The 21,427-nt window shown below is 41.2% G+C and overlaps 1 protein-coding gene across 1 annotated transcript in view; it reads left to right on the top strand.

Annotated features, from left to right (window-relative positions):
- Positions 1–13,609: 13,609 nt before the first annotated feature.
- LOC140714242 (annexin A5-like) overlaps positions 13,610–21,427 on the top strand; it is a 31,623-nt gene continuing 23,805 nt past the window's right edge. Inside the window, exons 1-3 of the mRNA XM_073025280.1 lie at positions 13,610–13,718; positions 13,831–13,864; positions 21,121–21,208. Coding sequence (XP_072881381.1) covers positions 13,847–13,864; positions 21,121–21,208 — 106 coding nt within the window. The 5' untranslated portion in view covers positions 13,610–13,718; positions 13,831–13,846. The remainder of the gene's footprint in view (positions 13,719–13,830; positions 13,865–21,120; positions 21,209–21,427) is intronic.

The raw sequence follows: 21,427 nt of genomic DNA, 5'->3' as shown, positions 1-21,427 counted from the left end.
CTGAAAGGTCTGAAGGTAGAGAGGTCACCTGGACCAGATGGTGTGCACCACCGGATTCTGAAAGAGTTGTCTGAAGAGATCATGGAGGCATTAGTAGTGATCTTTCAAGAATCATTAGATTCTAGAATGGTTCTAGAATACTGGAAATTGCGAATGTCACTCCACTCTTCAAGAAGGGAGAGAAGCATTAGAAAGGAAACAATAGGCCAGTTAGTCTGATCTCAGTGGTTGGGAAGATGTTGGAGTCGATTATTAAGGATGAGGTTTCAGGATACTTGGAGGCACATGATAAAATAGGCTGTATTCAGTATGGGTCCTCAAGGGAAAATCTTGCCAGACAAAACTTGAAATTACTTGAAGAAATAACAAGCAGGATAGATAAAGGAGATTCAATTAATGTTGTGTACTTGGGTTTTCAGAAGGCCTTTGACAAGGTGCCACACATGAGGCTGCATAACAAGCTATGAGCCCATGGTATTACAGAAAAGTTTCTAGCATAGATAAAGCAGTGGTTGTTTGGCAGGGAATAAAGGGAGCCTTTTCTGGTTGGCTGCCGGTGACTAATGGCGTTCCTCAGGGGTCTGTGTTGGGACCGATTCTTTTTATGCTATGTGTCAATGATTTGGATGATGAAATTGATAGCTTTGTTGCAAAGTCTGCAGACAATACAAAATTAGGTGGTAAGGCAGGTAGCTTTGAGGAAGTAGAGAGGCTATAGAAGGACTAGACAGATTAGGAGAATGGACAAACAAGTAGCAGATGGAATGCAATGTCGGGAAATGCATGGTCAGGCATTTTAGTAGAAGAAATGAAAGGGTTGACTGCTTTCTAAATAGAGAGAAAGTACAAATAATAAAGGGAATTGGGAGTCATTGTGTAGGATTCCCTAAAGGTTACTTTGCAGGTTGAGTCTGTAACGAGGAAGGCAAATGCAATGTTGAAACGCATCATTTCAAGAGGACTGGAATATAAAAGCAAGGATATACTGTTGAGACTTTATAAAGACTGGTGAGGCCTCATTTGGAGTATTGTGAGCAGTTTATCTTATAAAGGATGTGCTGAAACAGAAGAGAGTTCAAAGGAGGTCCACGGAAATGATTCCAGGATTGAATGTCTTATCATATGAAGAGTGTTTGATGACTCTGGTCCTGTATTCACTAGAATTCAGAAGAATGAGCAGTGACCTCATTGAAACCTATTGAATCATGAAAGACCTTGATAGAGTTGATGTGAAGAGGATGCTTCCTATGGTGGGATTGTCTAAGACCAGAGGACACAGCCTTAGAATAGAGGGGGCATCCTTTTAGAATGGAGATAAGGAGGAATTTCTTTAGCCAGAGAGTGGTGAATCCATGGAATACTTTGCCACAGGCAGCTGTGGACGCCAAGTCTGTAAATTGTCCCATGATTAGGCTAGGGTTCAATTGGAGTTTGCTGGCCAGCGCAGCTCTAAGGACCAGATGGCTTATTCTGCGCTGTATCTCAATAAAGAAATAAATCATCCATTCAATTCAAAAAGTTACTCCACATTTTTTAAAATCTTCTCCACCTCTTCCAGTGCCTTTTCCAGGTTGTCAGTAGGGAGGGGTAGCAAATGAGTCAGACTCTAAACCCTACTGAATTACTGATACTAATTACTCAACCAATAACACAATGGGATGGATGCAGAAGAATGTCTGCACATCTAATGAACACTGTTGCAGCAGCTTTGTAACTCCAGTGTTTCCTCAGCCATTGACTTGAGCAGGCAGGCTGCCTGTTTTCACAGAGAAGTCTATGAGTAGCTTTGATAAATATTACTGTTTGTATGAAAAGAAAGAGTAAGCTATAAACCACATCTTTCAAACATAATAGCAGGAAAGGTTCCAATATTTGGATTCAGTGTTATGTTTACTTTACTTGGAATTCTTGATCCCGACAAAGTGTAAGCACCTCCTTTATTTCCTTTCTTCCCACAAAGAGGAAGGGTGAGATAGAATTAAGGCATTACTAGTAACCTTTAGTTCTCCTTCCTATTCAGTAGCAGTTGAGAAATGCTGCAGAGTGTGGAGGGCTCTTCACAGTCGGTGAAGTTACTCATTGGCTTAGGGTTTCTAAGATCGTAACCCAGCAACAATATAGGAATGGAGACTGTCAACATGGCTTTGTGTGTGGTAGTTTGTGTCTAACCAATCTGATGGAGTTTTTTGAGGAGGTTACCAGGAAAGTTGATGAAGTCAAGGCAGTGGACCATCAAACTGGGGGAAGCACTTCGTTGAGCACCTCCCACACCATCTGCCACAAGCAGGAATTCCCAGTGACCAAACATTTTAATTCCCTTTCCTATTCCCCTTCTGACATGTCAATCCATGGCCTCCTCTTGTGCCAAAATAAGACTACCCTTAGGGTGGAGTAGCAACACCTTACGTTCTGTCCGGGTACTCTCCAACCTAATTTCATGAATATCGATTTTTCCTTCCCCTCCCCTTCCTCCATTATGGGATTAATAGACTTGTGGCTAAATTTGATGATGATGCAAAGATAGGTGGAGGAGCCTATGATCAGATGAAAAACGGACGTGGGAGCACGGAGGAACATCTGGAAATCTCCAGGAAGACCTTCTTCGTTGCTGCTGCTGCTGTGAGGTCCGGGTCTCTGCTGGGAAGAACAGGCCCCCAGTCCTCGGGGTTACGTTGCCGATGGCCGTTGGCAGGGCCGTCTTAATACGCTCGGCAGAGGGTGGTGCTCGGAGAAGCTGTGCTGGAGGGGATGGTCGGAGGTTCGAAGGTTCGACGGACTCGGAGTCTGCTGTGGTCAGGTTGCTTTCAGTGTGTGCTGTGTCTGCAAGGCTGGGTTCGACGGAGCTTTCATTGTGTGCTGCGTCTGTGAGGCTGAGTCAGGTGGCGCCTTGGAAGTCCATAGCGGCGGTATTCCCTTCTGCCGCCGGCATGGGATGGCGAGTCTGTCGGGACCCTGAGGACTTGTGGAAACTGTGTGGTGATTTCTTTTGAACTTATAGTCTTTTAACATCTTTGGGCTATTTTTACTGTGCCCATGGTCTGTTTTTTTATCAATTATGCTATTGTTTGCACTGTTGTAACTATGTGGTTTTGTGCAGGTCTTGTAGCTTTAGTTTTTGGTCTTGTTTTGTCTGGTGGATTTGGAGCTCCTTTCTGGGGAACGCACTAAGACGGTTGCGCGATATTAATACTCAGCAGCCTCTCCGGACTCTGGATTGGGGATTGCCGAACGTTATGTGGATTTTCTGGTGTAGTCTGTTTTGTCATGTGCTTTTGTGATATCATTCTGGAGGAACGTTGTCTCATTTTTTAACTGCATTGCATTTGTGGTTTCTAAATGACAATAAACTGAATCTGAATCTGAATCTGAGATAGTTTAGAGGAATGTTTAAAGAAGTGGCAAATGAAATACAATGTTGGAAAGTGTATGCTCATGCACTTTGGTGGAAGAAATAAATGGGCGGACTATTATTTAGATGGGGAGAGAATTCAAATGCAGAGATACAAAGGGACTTGGGAGTCCTTGTGCAGGACACCCTAAAGGTTAACCTCCAGATTGAGTTGATGGTGAAGAAGGCGAATGCAATGTTGGCATTCATTTCTAGAGGTATAGAATATAAGAGCAGGGATGTGATGTTGAGGCTCTATAAGGCACTCATGAGACCACACTTGGAGTATTGTGTGCAGTTTTGGGCTCCTTATTCTAGAAAGTATACACTGACATTGGAGAGGGTTCAGAGAAGATTCACGAGAATGAATCCAGGAATGAAAGGGTTACCATATGAAGAACGCTTGGCAGCTCTTGGGCTGTATCACCTGGAGTTAAGGAGAATGGGGGGGGGGGGGGTGGATCTCATAGAAACATTCCAAATGTTAAAAGGCCTGGTCAGATTAGATAAGGCAAATTTATTTCCCATGGTAGGGAGGCCTAGGATTGAGAGGGCACGACTTCAGGATTGAAGGACGTCCATTTAGAACAGAGATGCAGAGAAATTATTTTTCATCAGAGGGTGGTAAATCTGTGGAATTAGTTACCACGAGTGGCTGCAAAGGCCAAGTCATTGGGTGCAGTTAAGGAAGAGATAGATAGCTTCTTGATTGGCCAAGGCATCAAAGGGTATTGTTATGAACCCCGTAACTGGGTCACTTACCAGCAAAGATAGAGAGGTCCGTTGAAGTCTGATGGTACTATTTTTAACAGTATTTATTAGTAAAAATACACAAAAATAATATCAGTGCAAACATACAGATAATATACGTCGTCAATACTGAATCTAAAAGTGCGGGTATAATAATAATCAATAAGAAATAGCTCTATCGTTGTCTAGGGGATAATGAATTGTCCGATGGAAATATAAAAGTCACTCAGTTCATTCAGGCTGCAGCCTTTTGTTGGAGAGAGAGAGATTTTTAGAAACTTGCCGGCTTTTCCTTTTATGATTTCGATCCTTCAGGAGTCCCGTTGGGGTGGCCGTTCACTTGTAGCCTCTCCTTTAGCTAAAGCCGTTCTTCCATGGTGAGGCCGCCAATCCCAGGCAAGGGAAGGATGCACACGAGCCCCCCACCGGCTGTTGCTATTAAACGCTGTCACGGGATTTCTAGCGTTTCTCCTGGTGCGTCTGAAGGGGTTGTTCCCCAGACCCTCTTTTATACTTACTCACGGGGTCTCAGATGTCAATCAGGTTGGGATGATGCAATCCCTCAACCAGCCCACTCTGATCGTCCCCTGAGGGCTTCAATGAATAGTACAGTACTCAATACACAATTCCGTCTCCAAGAGACAATAGCCGTTATCAGGGGTTTTTGTTTAGCTGAGGTCAGGACACATTCCAAACCTTGAGGATTCTGTGTGTCTCTCTCTCATTTCCTGGGTCCCAGACCCGAATTAATAGTGATCTTGCGATTCTCGAAAAGGAGGGGGCGACTTTGTACCCTTCGGCCCCTCAGAGTTGTGGCACATTCGTAACAGTATGGAGAGAAGGAAGAGGAGTAGGGATAACTGGAAGAATTGGATCAGCCCATGATTGAATGGCAGAGCAGACTCAATGGGCTGAGTGACCTACCTCTGCTCCTATATCTTATGGTCTTATGGTCTTACAAACCAGGATAGGATGTACATAGTGACTGGCAAGACATTGAGCAGTGCAGAAGAACAAAGGGATCTGGGAATACAGATAGATAATTCCTTGAAAGTGGTGTCAAGGGTAGATAGCGTCGTAAAGAGAGCTTTTGGCCTATAGGCCTTCATAAATTGGAGTATTGTGTGCAGGAGCTGGGATGTTATGCTGAAGTTATATAAGATGTAGGTGAGGTTAATTTGAAGTATTGTGTGCAGTTCTGGTCACCTACTTAAAAGGAAAAAAACATCAATAAGATTGAAAGAATGCAGAGAAAATTTACAAGGATGCAGCTGGGACTTGAGGATGTGAATTTTAGGGAAAGATTGAATAGGTTAAAACTTTATTCCCTGGAGCACAGGAGAGTTGATAGAGATATACAAAATTATGAGGGGTGTATGGCAGATAGGGTAAGGGCAAGCAGGCTTTTTGCAGTGAGGTTGGGTGAGACTAGAAACAGGGGTCATAGGTTAAATGTGAAAGGAGAACCTGTGAGAGGTACTCAGAGTGTGGTGCAAGTGTGGTATGAGCTGCCATTGAAAGTAGTGGATGTGGGTTTCATTGCAACATTTCAGAGAAGTTTGGATAGGTATATGGATAGGAGGGGTGTGGAGGGCTATGGTCCAGTTGAGGGTCAATGGGACTGCAGTTTGGCATGGACTAGATGACCTGAAGGGCCTGTTTCTGTGAGGTAGTGTTCGATGGCTTTATTTCCGGATCAGGATGGTATGTTTCCTCGAGGACTACTTGCTGAATCGATCCTATGTACTGCGTGATCTCCTGTTCTTGTGCTTCTGGATGGCAGAGGATGCAGTTGTGGGAAGATCAGTGAACTGCTACTGCACTCACTGTACAGTTCTCACTGTAACCATGGTGAGGTAAAGGTGAGGGGAGTAAGTATTTCAGCCTGAGGTGTTGAGGTACGTGCATTGCTGGAGTTGGCCTCATCCATCAAGTGAAGGGGAATTTCCATCTAACACCTGCCTTGTACCTTGAGACTGGTGAACCTGGAGATTTACAGTAGGAGGCAAATTACAGGGCAGACTATCTCTGATCTCTTCTAGCCAAGGTATTTTCTGAGGCTTCTTTAGTTGGTGAATCCATCTGATGTTGATAGAGAGGTATACCACAATGGTAATGCTATTGATCATCAGGAGATTGGTAGGAAATAATGTTGGAGATTTTTATTATTCCACATACATTATGTGACATCATTATTATATTGTCTTTCCACCCCAAGTCAAAGCATTACACTGGTCTTGTTGAAAGAGATCACAGACTGCTGTCTTATCTGAAGGTTGCAATGGAACCTAGCACTGACCAGGTTCGTGTTAAAGCAACTGAAGGCTATTGGGCCTTACGCTGCCGTGAGGAATCCCCGCAATGATGCCTTGGGACTGAGCTGATTAACATTTGTCCATTTTTTTAAAAAAGTTTTCATTTTTTGAAGTGCATGCATGGGTAAGTTGACAAAACCAACTTCCTTTGTACAGAGTACTGTTCTGAATCAATGACAGTTAGCTAGTTCATGGTGCCACACAACATAGAGGCATTATTACTATCAAGATGCATCTATTTTCTCATGGACTGTATATATCCTATAATATAATCCTGTATATCGGTGAGACCCGGCGTAGATTAGGAGATCGCTTTGCCAAGTACCAACAGTCTGTCCACTAGAAAAAACGGGATCTCCCAGTGGCCACCCATTTTAATTCCATTTCCCATTCCCATTCTGACATGTCAACCAATGGTCTCCTCTACCGTCGCAATGAAGTCACACTCAGGTTAGAGGTGCAACATCTTATATTCCTTCTGGGTAGCCTCCAATCTGATGGCATGAACATCGATTTCTCGAATTTCCGGTAATGGCCAGATAAAGTCCAGTCATTATCCTTTTCCCAGGTCAACAATGGCCTGTACCAGTGGACATCTGGTTAAGGTGATTGGAGGAAAATGTAGGGAATTGTAAGAGGAATTTTTTATACGGAATGTAGTGGGACTATGGGATGCTCTGCCAGGAGTGGTTGCAGATGCAGATATTTTCAGGACATTTAAGAGACTCTTAGATAGAAACATGGATGAAAGAAAAATGGAGGGCTATGTGGGAGGGAAGGGTTAGATTAATCTTGGAGTGGGTTAAAAGGTCAGCACAACATCATGGGCTGAAAGGCCAGTACTGTATTGTATTGTTCTGTGTTGCTTTATTCTGTGCTCTCATCATTGCTGGGTGAAAGTCCTGGAACTCTGTCCCTGTGGGATCATCTTCATCGGAAGGCCTGCAGAAATTCAAATGCACAGTTCATCACCGATTCTCCAAGGCAATTACGGATGGGCAATAAATACTTACCTATGCATGCACTTCAAAAAGTGAACACATTTTTAAAAATGGACAAATGTTAACAGTCAAACTTTACTGAACGTAACACGGCGTAAAATATATTGCAGATGCAGTTGAAGATGAAATGTCCTGAAGGACTCTGGAAGCAACCATTGAGGATAGTGATTGTTAATCACCAACAAGCACATCCTTTGTTCTGAATCGATCATTTTTAACTTGTTGGTGGGAATGATAGACTTGATTGTCCTCTCATTGTGTTCGGGGTCAGATCTGGTGATGCTGATTGGGCTTTTACCTTTATGAGGGAAAATAAATGAGATTATTCAAACAAAGTGTGATTTCTTCAAATTTTCAACACCTTTGCCAACTATAATTCTCAAATTTCTGTGGGGATATTTGATCTCCTATTCCCAGAAGGATGATGAAGGATGTTGGGTTGTGGAGGAGATACCACATACCAAAGAGGGCATAAGATTGTATGTAAATCGGTACCTCTTCTCCAGGGAAGTTGTCCAAGCTCTTTTTTTTTCTGATGTAACTTCCTTGGATTCCTGAAACTCCTGTTTTCCTTTCTCCAAAGTAAAATTAATTTTAAAAAGTGATGCAGAAAAGGAGCAATAGGTGGAAAGGAAGGATGTTGGGTGAAAAAAATCCCCTATCCATACAAACTTCACAGGAAGTTTATTATCAAAATATGTATAGGTTACCATAATTTGCTGTATTGAATAAACACAGTGACTGAGCCTCTGCAGCCTCTGTGGTAGAGAATGCTAAAGATTCACTACCCTCTGAGTAAGAGAGCTTCTCCTGCTTAGTTCTCTATGGCCTACCATTTCTGAGATAGTGACCCCCAATGCAATCTTATTTACTTCAATGGGTTCACTACTTGTTTTTTAAAAACTTTTGTCCCACTCAATCCCTCGTCTTATGACAGCCCTACAGTGGGTGAATCTTAGTTGCACTCTTTTTATTGCCATTATTTTTTAAGTAAAAAGGCCAAACTTGAACTGATTGTTCCAGATAAAGACTGAGCAAGACCAATGATATTGTAATAATACATTGTTACTCTTGCACTCAAAACCTCTGGAACAAAAGCCAGTATACCATTTATCTTCCTAATTGCTTTCTCTTTAGCTTTTGAGTGACTTGTCTACAAGATACCTAGGTCTCTTCGAACATCAACACTTCCCCATCTCATTATTTATAAAATATTCAGCATTTCTGATTTTTTTGTGAAGTGAATAACCTCCCATCTTCACTTGTCGATACCCCCACTCTAGCCAAGCTGTTGCCCTCTAGAAACCTATTTGCCTCCCCATCTCTACTCACATTCTCAGTTAATTTCATGTCAGCAGTAAGTAGTAAAATGTCACTTTTGGTCTTCTCACCAAACCATTGATAGTGATGATGCAAAGTTGAGGCCTGAGAACCAATCTCTGCTGAGCACCACTGGTCAGAGACTGCTAACCTGAGATCAACCCATTTATTCCTTACCCAATGCTTTTTATCTGTTAACTAACTCTCAGTCAACACTAGTATATTATCCAATTCCATGTACTGTAACTTTATCAACAGCCTCTTATATGAAAACCTTCTGAAAATCCAAATAAGCCACATCCATTAGTTCCCTGTCATTTAATCTACTAGTTAAATTCTCCAAGAGCTCTAGTAGGTTAGTCAAACATGATTCCCCTTTCAAATATCCACACTGATTCTTCTAAATCATATAATTTTTAAGTCATAAAGATGAAATTTTAAACATTTAAAATGCAGGGAAGTAATTGTCATTTGTTAAAATTTTCACTGTCTTCACATCTTTCGAGGCCTTGAGAACGTTATACCGCTATATTTATGGTCTCCTGATTTTCACGACATCAACAGCTACAATATTCAGACCTGTCACCCAGTAGGCTATTGGTTATCCTCCCCTGTGTTTCCTGTGTGACCTGGAATTACTATCTGTTTGATACTGCGTTTGTGAAGTGTCTTTGGAAAAACTACTACGTTCAAAGGAAAATGTAAGTTCAGATTGTTTCTGTTGCCGTAAATGCCACATTTTACAGAAAACACTAGGACTAAATTAAGACCACAAATCATTCTTCCATTGTTTACACTTGGTTAAAGATTATGAATTAGCTGAGGAATTTCCTACTTTGGCACTCTGACAAGAAATGTATGTACTCATGAAGAAGGAGTTCCTTCCGACCTTCTGCTGAAGTAAGTGAAGTGGAATGGGAGAAGCCCTGCTCGATTCTGGAATGAAGACGCAGATACTTGCTACAGTTTGGCAGAAAATCAAACATTATGTCAGTCTTCTGTGAAAAGTAAAACCTGGACTATATTTTATCTTCAGTACACTGGACTTCTTAATCCATCCTTGGATCTTCTGAATTATATTACAAATCATTTTATAAGAGTATTAGCTTGTCATTCCATAACATTCTAAATGCACTACAGTCAGTCTGTAAGCTTTACTCCACCTTTGCTCATTTTGCAAATACAAAGTGCACTTAATTAATGCATGTTTGCTCCATTTGAACAATCGCTAGAGGGTGGATAAAAACAACGAGTTTGTAGTGAAGCATATAGTTTTGCAGTTACTGAGATTCTGGATTGTGTTGGTATAATCAAAGACGTCTTGCAAAATTAGGCAGCAAAGTAATTTGCTGTCGTATTAATTTATAAATTTGTCTGGCAAACTACAGTTACTGAAGGAGATCTCCTGCTGAAATGTAACCAAACTACACTGGAGTGGAGCCTCAGGATATTTAACATGTGTGCGTTGAAACTGTAATTACGTTTTTCTATGAACTAATTATCGGGCAGTACAGTATTTTATTGCCTAACTAGTTCACTGCATCAGGGATATTTTGTCATCTAGCTCTGTTACACCTGTTTAAAAAGGTGCTTGGTGCTACTGATTTACATAACTTGAAGAACCAGCTTTGAACAAGATATCACAATATTTATTTACAGTTCTCACACTTTTATTAGATCCAGGATGTTTAATCTAAATGTAGGAAAACACAAACATTGTAAATTGTTCAGCCACGTTTGAGGGTTTATCCCAGTATCAGGATCTTCTCCAATAATTCAACCAAACATGATGCCGGATCATGATGTCTTTGACGTCAGATATTTTCAGCACATGCACTTTCCATGGGGTCACTAGGTTCAGAAGATATGGATGACAAAGTGATGATTTCTCCTCCATCCCTAGAAAAGCACTCCAATATTCCGTAGCTTGGCTGAATGAGGGTTAGTTAGCACAAATCAGGAGACGTAATCATCTCGCAGTGTGTAATTCACTTACATTTTACAGAAGACTACGGAGGCTCAGCGTGCATTTTGCAGTTTCATTCAGAGATTTATCCAACTCCTTTTTTTTGAAACTGGAAGGAAGAGGCTGCCCAGCCATTGTTTCTGATTTGATAAGCTCACATCTACTGGTGGAGTATTGACCTGAGCAATAGTCTTTTGGGAGGGGGAGAGGCATTGCTATGCTCAGGGATCCATGTGGGAGCTCTGCATTCCCATGTATCAAAGAGAAATCCAGTTTACTTGAGCAGCACTCTTCTGCCTTCCATCTAGTTATTTCATTATTTGTTGAGATATAGTGCAGAATAGGCCCTTCCAGCCACACTGCCCAGCGTCCCCTCAATTTAATCCTAGCCTAATCACTGGACAATTTACAGTGACCAATTAACCTGTCAACCAGTACGCCTTTGGATGGTGGGAGGAAACTGGAGCACCCAGAGGAAACCCACATGGTCACAGGGAGAACATACAAACTCCTTACAGGCAGTGGTCTCTAAGGACTGTAAAGCTAACCACTCTGTTACCATGCCTTCATCAGCATCTTGCTGTGGAATGACACCCCTATGGTGTAGCTCCATTCAAACCATTCCATTTGTAGAGCTGTTCATACTAGGTCTGTCCCTTCCTGTTTAGGCCCCTTCTTTTCCTTTGAGCATTTCAGCTTGTTCCACCCGCCCTCCCCCCAGTAAACATTTTCTGAATGAGATATCGTCATTTCCTTAGTTTCTACTGCAAGTGGCTTCTCAGCTTCAATTTCAACATCCGTGTCTCAATTCACCATCTCCTCATACTTCAATATTCTTCTACCCTCTGTTAATTTCTCCATTGGTTTCAGTTCAGCTTTCTATATTCACCATCAGTCTGTTGACCTCATCAACTCTGAACCAGCTTCTTTTTCCTCCTTCCCATTTTTGACGACAGATTTTTGACTGGAAATATTAATTCTATTTCTCTTCCCATAGATCTGGTCTGACCTATGAAGTATTACCAGGATTTTCAGTTTTTTTTAATTTTAGATTTCCAGCATCTGCATTTTTAAAAACATTTCGATGCTGTGGGTGGTCAAGGATTAAGTAGGTCAGGCAGCAGGGTGGAATTGATGCCAGCGATGATTGAAGCTATGATCTTATTGAAATGCAGAACAGACTTGAGGGGCTGGGTGACCTACTTATGCTCTTATTCATCGTGCTTTTATCTCATATGATCACATTATTTCCATGGTCTCCATCACAGATAGAGCTATTTCTGCTTGCTTTCTGTATCTTCCTTGGAGGTGCATTCCTGGAAAATGACTTTTTCAATAACCTTCACCAACCAAACTACATTGTCTTTAGCTTTCCTTTTATTCTGACACATTGCAGCTGCCGATCTGCACAGCCACATCCATGTCTCCAGTTAGGATCCTCCAAAGTAAATTTTAGCATCAAAGTACATACATGTCACCATATACAACCCCAACATTCATTTTCTGGTGGGCATACTCAGCAAATCTGTAGAATAGTAACTATAACAGGATTGATGAAGACAACAAACTGTGCAAATGCAAGTAAAAATAAATAGCAATAAATAATGAGGACCCGAGATAATGAGATAAGGAGTCCTTGAAAGTGAGATAATTGGTTCTGGGAACATTTCAATAATGGGGCATGTGAAGTTCACATGTTCAAAAGCCTGATAGTTGAGGGGTAGTAACTGATCTTGAACCTGCTTTTAGACTCCTCTGAAACCGTTAGTCTCCCTCCGTATGGCTGTTACAACACTGTTAACCTCACCCCTCCTCTCAGTCTAGGAGATGGACATACAATGGAAAACTAGTTGTTATCTGACTAGTCTGTGAGTCCCCTTTCCCAGACCCAGAGAACCATCCTGGAAAACTGGCAAACACGAGGAAATCTGCAGATGCTGGAAATTCAAGCAACACACAAAAAATGCTGGTGGAACACAGCAGGCCAGGCAGCATCTATAGGGAGAAATGCAGTCGACGTCGACAGTGCTTCTCCCTATAGATGCTGCCTGGCCTGCTGTGTTCCACCAGCATTTTGTGTGTGTTGCTGGAAAACTGGGTAAGGCTTACCTTACCTTATCATTGCTTGAGTTGATGCTGGGTTTATTCCAACCAATTTTATTCTATATTTCATAGTAAGTAACTTAGTACAACTAATTGTTTACTAGGCCATTTTAAAGGGTAGTTAAGAATTAACCACTTGTTGTGGGTCTTATGCTCCGTATAAACCAGTTTGGACACAATGATAGCACATTTTCTTCCTTTAAGACTTGAACGCAATAGGCTTTTCATTACTCATCCCAGTCTGATATTGCAGCCAGTGAAGTGGAAAGTGTAGGAAACGATGTTGGAGTTTGTGCATATCTAAACACCGGTATGGATCCATTAGGGGGATTCATTTGATTCTGCGACGGCGTGACTTTCTCCTTTTTCTCTCTCTCTATAAAATAACATTCAAAGACAAATGTATCATTGTTAAATGAAGAATATTAAATAAAAAAGTCATATGATGATTTGAGGTATTGACTTATTTCAGAGGGTGATAACATTTTGTGGGATTTGTGAGTTCAATCAAAATAGGGATCATATTTCCATTTTCTTCTCCCTTTTGTAAAAGTGCAAACGTTTCAACTATGGCATACGATCATTTAGTCTTTGTATCAGAAATGATGGCTGCTGGGAGAACTGTTCCACCTTTGGCACCCTGAATTATTTTACAACGATAGTATGATTCGGTGCTGGTTTTATCTGCAACCACTGAGGTTTTTGCAATGGTAGCTTCTCATAGGCTAACTTGTTTCTATGACTAAATTATTCAAATAGGTTTCCAGTTTCTCCACCAATCCATACGCAGACTCCGGAGTCTTTACTTGGAGAAAAGGCAAGCGTTCTTTCCCGAGTTTCTCTGAGCCGTATACTGCATTGGAAATATTTTTATAGTAGGTTTAAATTTAATATCTATTTGGTTTTGTCATGTTAATGTGTTATTGAAGTATTTTAAGAAAAGTGGAGACGATACAGTAAATTATCTTTTTTTTTTGTTTTAAACAGAATATTTTACTGAGCTATGGCAGCCAAAGGCGTGGTAAGTGGTACCAGAATTCAGTTGTCAGAAATAGCAATTTGTACACGGCTAGTCTGCAGTGATTCATCAGATTCTGGTAGGCGTAGTATTTCTACACATCGCTCTTTTACAATCTTTAAATACTCCACCTCATTTCCAGAAAAAAAAGCTGCAATTATTACAGGCAAAGCAGCTACTATTAACACTCCTTAATTTGAAAACAACCTTTTATTTTGCAACACACACTCAAAATTCTGGAGGACTGTAATTTGGTTGACACTCATCATTAATAAATTAGGCTTAAAAGCAGGGTTCTCTTGAAACTGCTGTTACAGAAAACTACTTGTGTGATGCAAGGTGCAGTGTTAACAATTACCTGTTTATTTTCCTTTCAAAAGTAATTATTATGCTGGCACTATGAAATCGTAGTGAGTATACACTTGATTGCTTGCGTGTAGTTAGGCTCTCTATTTCTGATTTTGGTCCTACTAAATCTCGTAGAAACTAGGTGACGAATACTCAGTGGCGAGTCTGTCACCCAAGCTCGCACTGTTGCTACCAAATCTGTTCTGTCTCCCTACACTCTGCCCTAACAGTGAAATACTGAGTTGTATGTTTGCTGATGAAGTGGGCGGTAAATATTAACAGGACTATGTATAAAGAAGACTTTAACAATTGGAACGCTTGGAAAACGTGGTGGGAAACCGGTGGTTGGGCCACACCCAAAATACTTGACAATCTAAAGACAATTTCCTGATTGCCAATTCCCAACATTGGAGAGAAAAGCTTATGACTTTGAAAATAATTCAGTTTGGGTATTTTTTTGGGGGGTGGGGGTTAATGACCTTCTATTCTTTAAAGTTTTTAACAATACTGCCATTGATGGGATATAAATAACTGTTTTTGCTTTTGGCTTTCAGTATGAGGGCAGTACACAATGCAGTCAGATGAGTTGTGAGCAGAATTAGGATAAGAATCAAGAATGAATTCCTGCTTCTTGTCATTACCCACATCATGGATTTTCTTTGCTTCAGATGTTTATGTAGCAGCTAAATCTAGCTTAATCAAAACTTTAAAGTTCTGTAGAATGAAATGCTCCATGTGTCATGAAACATAGAATTATTCATTTAGCAAATGACTGAAGTCACAGTTAATGTTTCCCAAATACTGCTTGCTTAATAGCTCTTGTACTCTTTCCAGGCAGTTTGCAGCTAGATAGTTGTGGATTTTTTTCACTTTTAAAAATCAAAACTGCCTGATTTTTTTTTAAACCTAAATGTAGATTGAATCTTTTGATTACAAGCTGGTAAAAATCTTAAGTTTTGTTCTATAAAGTGTGGATAAAGCCTGATCATAGAGCTGATTTTTTAAAAAACTTTGGATAGAAATGTTTATGGACAACCAACTATATTTCCAGTTAGGAGTATTGGAATTAATAGAGATAACCAACAAATATGAAAAGAATATAAAGGGCAAATCTGAATTTGCGTGAATTCTCAGGAGTCTGCCATTTAACGAAACATCTTGGATCAGGAATTGTGCTTGGGAAGAAAGACTAGATTGGGTAAACATCAAGATTATAATGTCTGCTGCTGAAAGATAGTAATCAACTTTTTTTTTGTTCCATTAATGTGCTGGTAACTGGGAGTGATGTAGACACTTTCAAAATATCAAGTAGTTGTGATCTAGACTGTTAAAACATTAGGCAGATTCAGTAAAACTTTGAAAAAGAAGTTGAATGCATACAAGTAAATCTCTCAAGCTACAAGAAAGACCAAGGGAACTGGAATAGAATAACTGTCATAAGGTAAACCTATTAATGATATACTGACATCCCAACATCTGTCAAACTGGAAATATGACACAATTGTATTGGGTAAAGGCTGATTGCCTCAAATATTTTTATCTTTGAGGAGTAGTGACTTCTGATGAAGTTCCAGTCATATTTAAATTGTTGAGTTATAGTCCATCAGCACAATTTGTCCCATGGTATCTTGTAGCATGATGTGCTGAGAATAACAAGAGAAGGCAAGCTGGTGATCTTGATTTGTCCCTAGAGTGTGGGTAGCTCCAGGATGACTTGGTGGTTTCTTTGTTTACTGAGGAGAGAAGTGCTCAGTTTTTTTAGTGACCAGTCTCTGCACAAAGTTCAACTTGAACTATGAGGGCTGCATGGCGGAGCGAGGGTCTGGTCACCCTTAGCTTAGATGTGACCACTTGATTTTCTAGAGTAAAGGGACAAGGTTGAATGAATGAGGTGGTATGGATTCTTGTAATGGGCAAGCATGAGATGACTACGTTTTGTTTTGAAGGCATGCTCTAATCTACAGTGGACCAAACCATAGGTGAGCCAACGTAGGAACAGAATATGGAAAACAAGTGGTTATAAATGCTGGAATCAGAAACAGAAGTAAACTGCTGCAAAAACTCTGTCTCCATTCTACTCATCATTCTCAAACTCACCCATTGACTACCAACTAGCCTCACTCCTCCCTTTTACTTCTGTGTCTGTTATCCTCCCTCACAATCTGCTGAAAGGTTAAACATCCCCTTGCCTCAGCAGATGCTGCCCAGCCCATTGAGTTCTTCCAACAGTTTGATTTGTTTTCACTCTAGGCGCATAGTATGTCTTTGTTTGTGAGCTACCCTGTTGAATAATCTTGTAGAATCTGAAATGAGAAAATCACTCCCCCTTTCAGGATTCCCCTATTACCTTGTATTTCACTCTCCTCTTCTTCCCCCCCCCCCCCCTTTTTAAATCTACTCAACAGCTTTTTTTCTCTTCAAACCTGCCGAAGGGTTTCGGCACAAAACCATCGACTCTACTCTTTTCCATAGATGCTGCCTGACCTGCTGAGTTCCTCCAGCATTTTATGTGTGTTTCATGGAATCTGAGTTCACCTGGATTGAGAAGGTATCACCTTTGAACAGTTGGATCTTTTATGATCAGGGATGGAGTGATGGCCAGAGAACAGTTTGTAGCCAAAGTGATGTTTGTGGCCTTACTGAAAATAGTTGTTTGCTTGTTGGAGCAGTAACTTTAAGGTAATGTGAAAAGTTGGCTTAATTTTTAAGTGCTGTTTGCAATTCTCAAATTGCTTTTTTTTGTATCTAATGAATCAGATTTATTATGACTGTCATATGTAGTGAAATTTATTTTGTGGCAGTAGTACAGTGTGATACATGATAATTTACAAAATGTATAAATGAGTAATGAAAGAAGAGAGCAAGACTAATGAAGTAGTGTTCCTAGTCTAAGAAGCTGTAGTTGAAACATTGAGTGCCAGTTTTCGGGCTCCTGTACCCCTCGCTGATGGTGGTAATGAGAAGAGTGTCTTTAATTATAGATGGATTTTTGAGACAGAAGCTCTTGGAAGATGTCTTTGACAGTGGGAAGGCTAGTGTTTCTAATTAAACTGACTGAGTCTACAATCCTCTGCTGCTTTTTCCGAGTACTCGTGCTGGAACTTTCCATAAATGACCAGAGGCCCTGTCTTCAGGAGTTCTGCTCCTGGCGGCGGCAGCAGCCCTGCTGTCTATATTTGAACCCGAACCTACCACTCGGTGTGCAACTCCGATGGGCCTTGCTTCAGAGCCCAAACGGATGTGCGCAGCGTTTTTAAACTGATTTGTTCGGTGCAGCAATTGGAGTCAAGTTTTTAAAGTACAATGTTTAACCGGCGCGCTGTTCGATTATAGTAAACGTGTACAGGGCTGGACTGAATCACATGCACACAAATAGTGCGAGCCTGCCCGCTCTCCGCAAGGGTGTGGCGGAAGTGACTGATCCCACGGCGATCTCGCCGCTCCGTCGCGTAGGTTCTTTGTTGTCCCGGTGCCCTGTTCTGTTCGGGGCATTATTGCCCGTTTCCCAGTGCAGGCTGCCTTGTCTTTAGTGGCCAGGCGTTGTCCCGTCGACTGCGCGCTCGCCATCCCCACCTCCCCTTCTACCTTGCGGTGGCACCGGCTTCTCGTTAGAACAATTCGCGTGGCACTCGTGACGCTGAGTCTGTGCTCTAGCTCGGGATCCCAGCTCCAATATTGGTCTCGGAGTTAAGAGCCCTTCGACCCAATTCCTCCGTGCCGACTAAGGTGCCTACGTGACCTAGTCCTACATGTCTGCATTTGGTCCATTTCCCTCTCTCAACCGTTGCTAGTCATGTACCAGTTTAAGCATTTATACCGAACACCTCATTCCATTAACCCACCACCCTTGCATTCACTTACTAGGTTTCAGCGTTCCTCCCTGCAATCAGATTTTTGAACGTCAATGAATACAACCTCACTATTTCTTTTTTTTTTAACCATTTACTGTTTATTTTATCGTAACTTAGTCATATTTTGTCTTGCTCTGTACTGCTGCCAAAAAACAAATTTCATTACATACACCAGTGAGAATAAATCTTATTGTAGTCAACATACACTTGTTTCAGCTCAATCAGCTTCCCAGACTGAATGGGACTTCTGACATTTCACTAATTTGGTTGCCAGTTAACATTGTGACACCTGAAATTGAGAGGATGGGGATGGTTTATAGAACCTGCTGAGCACTTACAGGTCTGCATGTTGCCAGATGTGGTGCAGTAGGAGTATTAAAAAATTTGGCCCACTCATGAGAACCAGTTATTTCACAATTTCCACAATAGGCAGTTGAATGACTTGGCACAATTATACCAACCAGCAAGTGTTTCATGCACTCCAAAATACAGAATTGGGACTATTTGCTTATCAGAAATAAATGGGGCATATGTGATACCTGCTAACATTTTGGATCAGTTGAAACTCTTGAAGGATCATTGGCCTGAACAGTTAGTTGGTTTCTCTTTCCACAGATGTTGCTTGATAACTGAATTCTTCCAGTAGTTTTGGTTGCCAAGTTTGATTCTTGCTTGGCTAAACCAGTAGTCTGAAATAGGACTCATGATTTTTTTTTCCCCATAGATGCTGCCTGGCCTGTTGAGTTCCTCCAGCATTTTGAGTGTTTTGCTTGGATTTCCAGCATCTCCAGATTTCCTCTTGTTCATGATTTTTTTTTTTGTGTGATGCCATTTTAAGGATGCCTCGCTTCCTAAGCACCACAATAGGTATTTGAATGTGGGTTATACGCTACACTCCCTTAAGGCTAGGAACCTTGATCCTCACAATAATAAAAAAAAATCACAACAAATATAAATACATAAAGTAACAATACATATGTTAATTGTATGTACGTAAAGTGATGCTAGGCACAAGAATGTCTGTAATAAGGTGACTGGCAGGAAATGATAAAGTAGTGGTGGTTGGGGGTGCGGAGGGGTAGGTTAGTGGGTTGAGGTGTTGATTAGCCCTACTACTTGAGCAAAGCGTGGTGGTCCTGGTGTGGATACCACATAGCCTCCTTCCTGATGGGAGTGGGATAACCAGTTCATGAGTAGGGTGGGTGGGATCCTTCATGATGTTACTGGCCCCTTTCCGCATCTTTCTGTGTATTTGACCTTGCTGGTGGGTAAGCTGGTGTTGGTAATACTTTGGGTATGTCAAACTCAAATTATTAACCTGCTCAGTTGAGGAAAAACACCAGAGACACAAGATCACCTCTGAAACGGTTTTTATTCAGAGAGGAGTTGGCAGCCCCACGCACATCGGGCGTAAGGTAGCCAACTCCCAATTTGTCGGTTTACGAAGGTCATACTTATACCCAAAAGCAGGGTACTACATTCGCAAATATGGTTACCAATTTGAATTCATCAATTGTTTGGCTATTGCATAGCTAAGCATGCGAAATACTCAGAATTAGCAAAAGTTAAAGCGTAATATTTGGAATTAATACTGACACACTTCAAAACACTTGAAATAGGTATCCTCAAAATACTTTGCCAAGCACATTGTCTTGTGGTCGCAAGTTCCCTTTTCCTTGTGGTCTCCACGTCTGGCCTGGCACCTTATTTTAGCTACCTCTCCTTACTTCCCCAATGACGTACCTCTCTCTTGTCCTGTCTACATATTTTGCTACACTTGCCCCTCTACACGTACCCCTTACCCTTTTCACATTCTCAGGTAGTTTTCACTACTTGTAGGCCCTTCTTGTCTGCCGTGGTGAAGTTTCCATACCATGCCGTGATGCAGCTTGTTAGCTCTGTACTGCACATCTGTAGAATGATGTGAGTATAGATGTGCATAGTCCAGTTCTCTTCAGCTTCCTCAGAAAGTAGAGGTGTTGGTGACCTTTCCTGATTGTGTAGGATGTGTTTTGGGACCATGGGAAATTATGCAAGATGTGCAGTCCAGGAGTTTGAAACAGTTCGCAGTTTCCACTCCTGTGCTCCCAATGTAGAGATTGTTGCAAGTTCTTCCGAAGTCAATAACCATCTCCTATATCTTGTTGACATTGAAGAAGAGGTTATTTTCCTGGTTCTTCCACCTCCTTTCTGTAGCCGTCTCATTATTGTCGGTGATGAACCCCACTATTGTTGTGTCATCAGTGAAGTTGACAACGTGATTACTCGGCTGTTTGGCTGTGCAGTCATTGGTGAGCAGAGTGTACAGCCATAGGCTTAGCACACAGCCCGGGGGGGGGGGGGGGGGGGGCCCATGTTGAGGATGATGGGGAATGAGAAGCAGTCTCATTCTGACTGTCTGAGGTCTGTAGGTTAGGAAGTTCTGAACATGTATTGTCTACATGAATCAAAGAATTGTCCATCTGCCTCCCCCTGCAGCTTTTGCCATGATTGTTCTTGACATAAAAAATAAAATGAGTTCTAACAAATGTACTTGTCCTGAAATGTTGATTCCATTTCTCTTCCCACAGATGCAGTTTAACGTGACTAGTTCCAGGTTTTGTATTTTTGTAATGTCCTTGAGCTAACAAATGTTAGGACTGTAGTTTATAGCTGGAGTAAGATTTAAACAAAAAGACTTGCCTTTTGTAGTATGGCACAGATGTCTATTATTTAGTACATTCACAACATGTGAGACAGGTTGTTTTGATATTGATTCAAAGAAGTAGGACCAGCTGTTTCATTATTCAAATATAGGGTAGTGGATCGAGAAGTTGTTTGTTTATTTTGTGACCATCAATGTAATACTTGCCCTGCATCACCTTTGGAGAGCAGAAAATGTCTTGAGTGTTATGAATTTAAATCTGGAAGCTTGCGCAGTAATTACACTTTAGTTACCCAGTGAATAATATACTGTAATGGTTTTGGAAACTGCGTGCTTTAATCTGTGTATTGCAGTGCTCTTTTCACAATTGTGTTTTACTTTGAGATGCAACATTTCAATGATTGGTCTGTTCTTAGGGTAAGACCAGAGGCACAGTCTATGATTTTCCTGACTTTGATGCCAATCAAGATGCTGAGACGCTACACAAGGCCATGAAGGGATTTGGTAAAGAGACAATACTTTATTTTTCAGTGTTTTATTTGTGCACAGTGAACTATGTCAGGAGTTGTTGTTTGACTCGAGCTTATTTATGTTCCATGCTCTGCATCTTGCTCTGTTGATTAGAGTCTGTTTTCCCGCATGGATGATTTGCCCATCAGTGCATCTTTTCTATTAATGGGAATATAATGCGATTTAAGGAACTTGCTGATCTCTAGGTAATAA

Source organism: Hemitrygon akajei, chromosome 21 (assembly GCF_048418815.1).
Source record: "Hemitrygon akajei chromosome 21, sHemAka1.3, whole genome shotgun sequence".
Taxonomy (NCBI): Eukaryota; Metazoa; Chordata; class Chondrichthyes; order Myliobatiformes; family Dasyatidae; genus Hemitrygon; species Hemitrygon akajei.
This window is presented reverse-complemented; position numbering and strand designations above follow the sequence as displayed.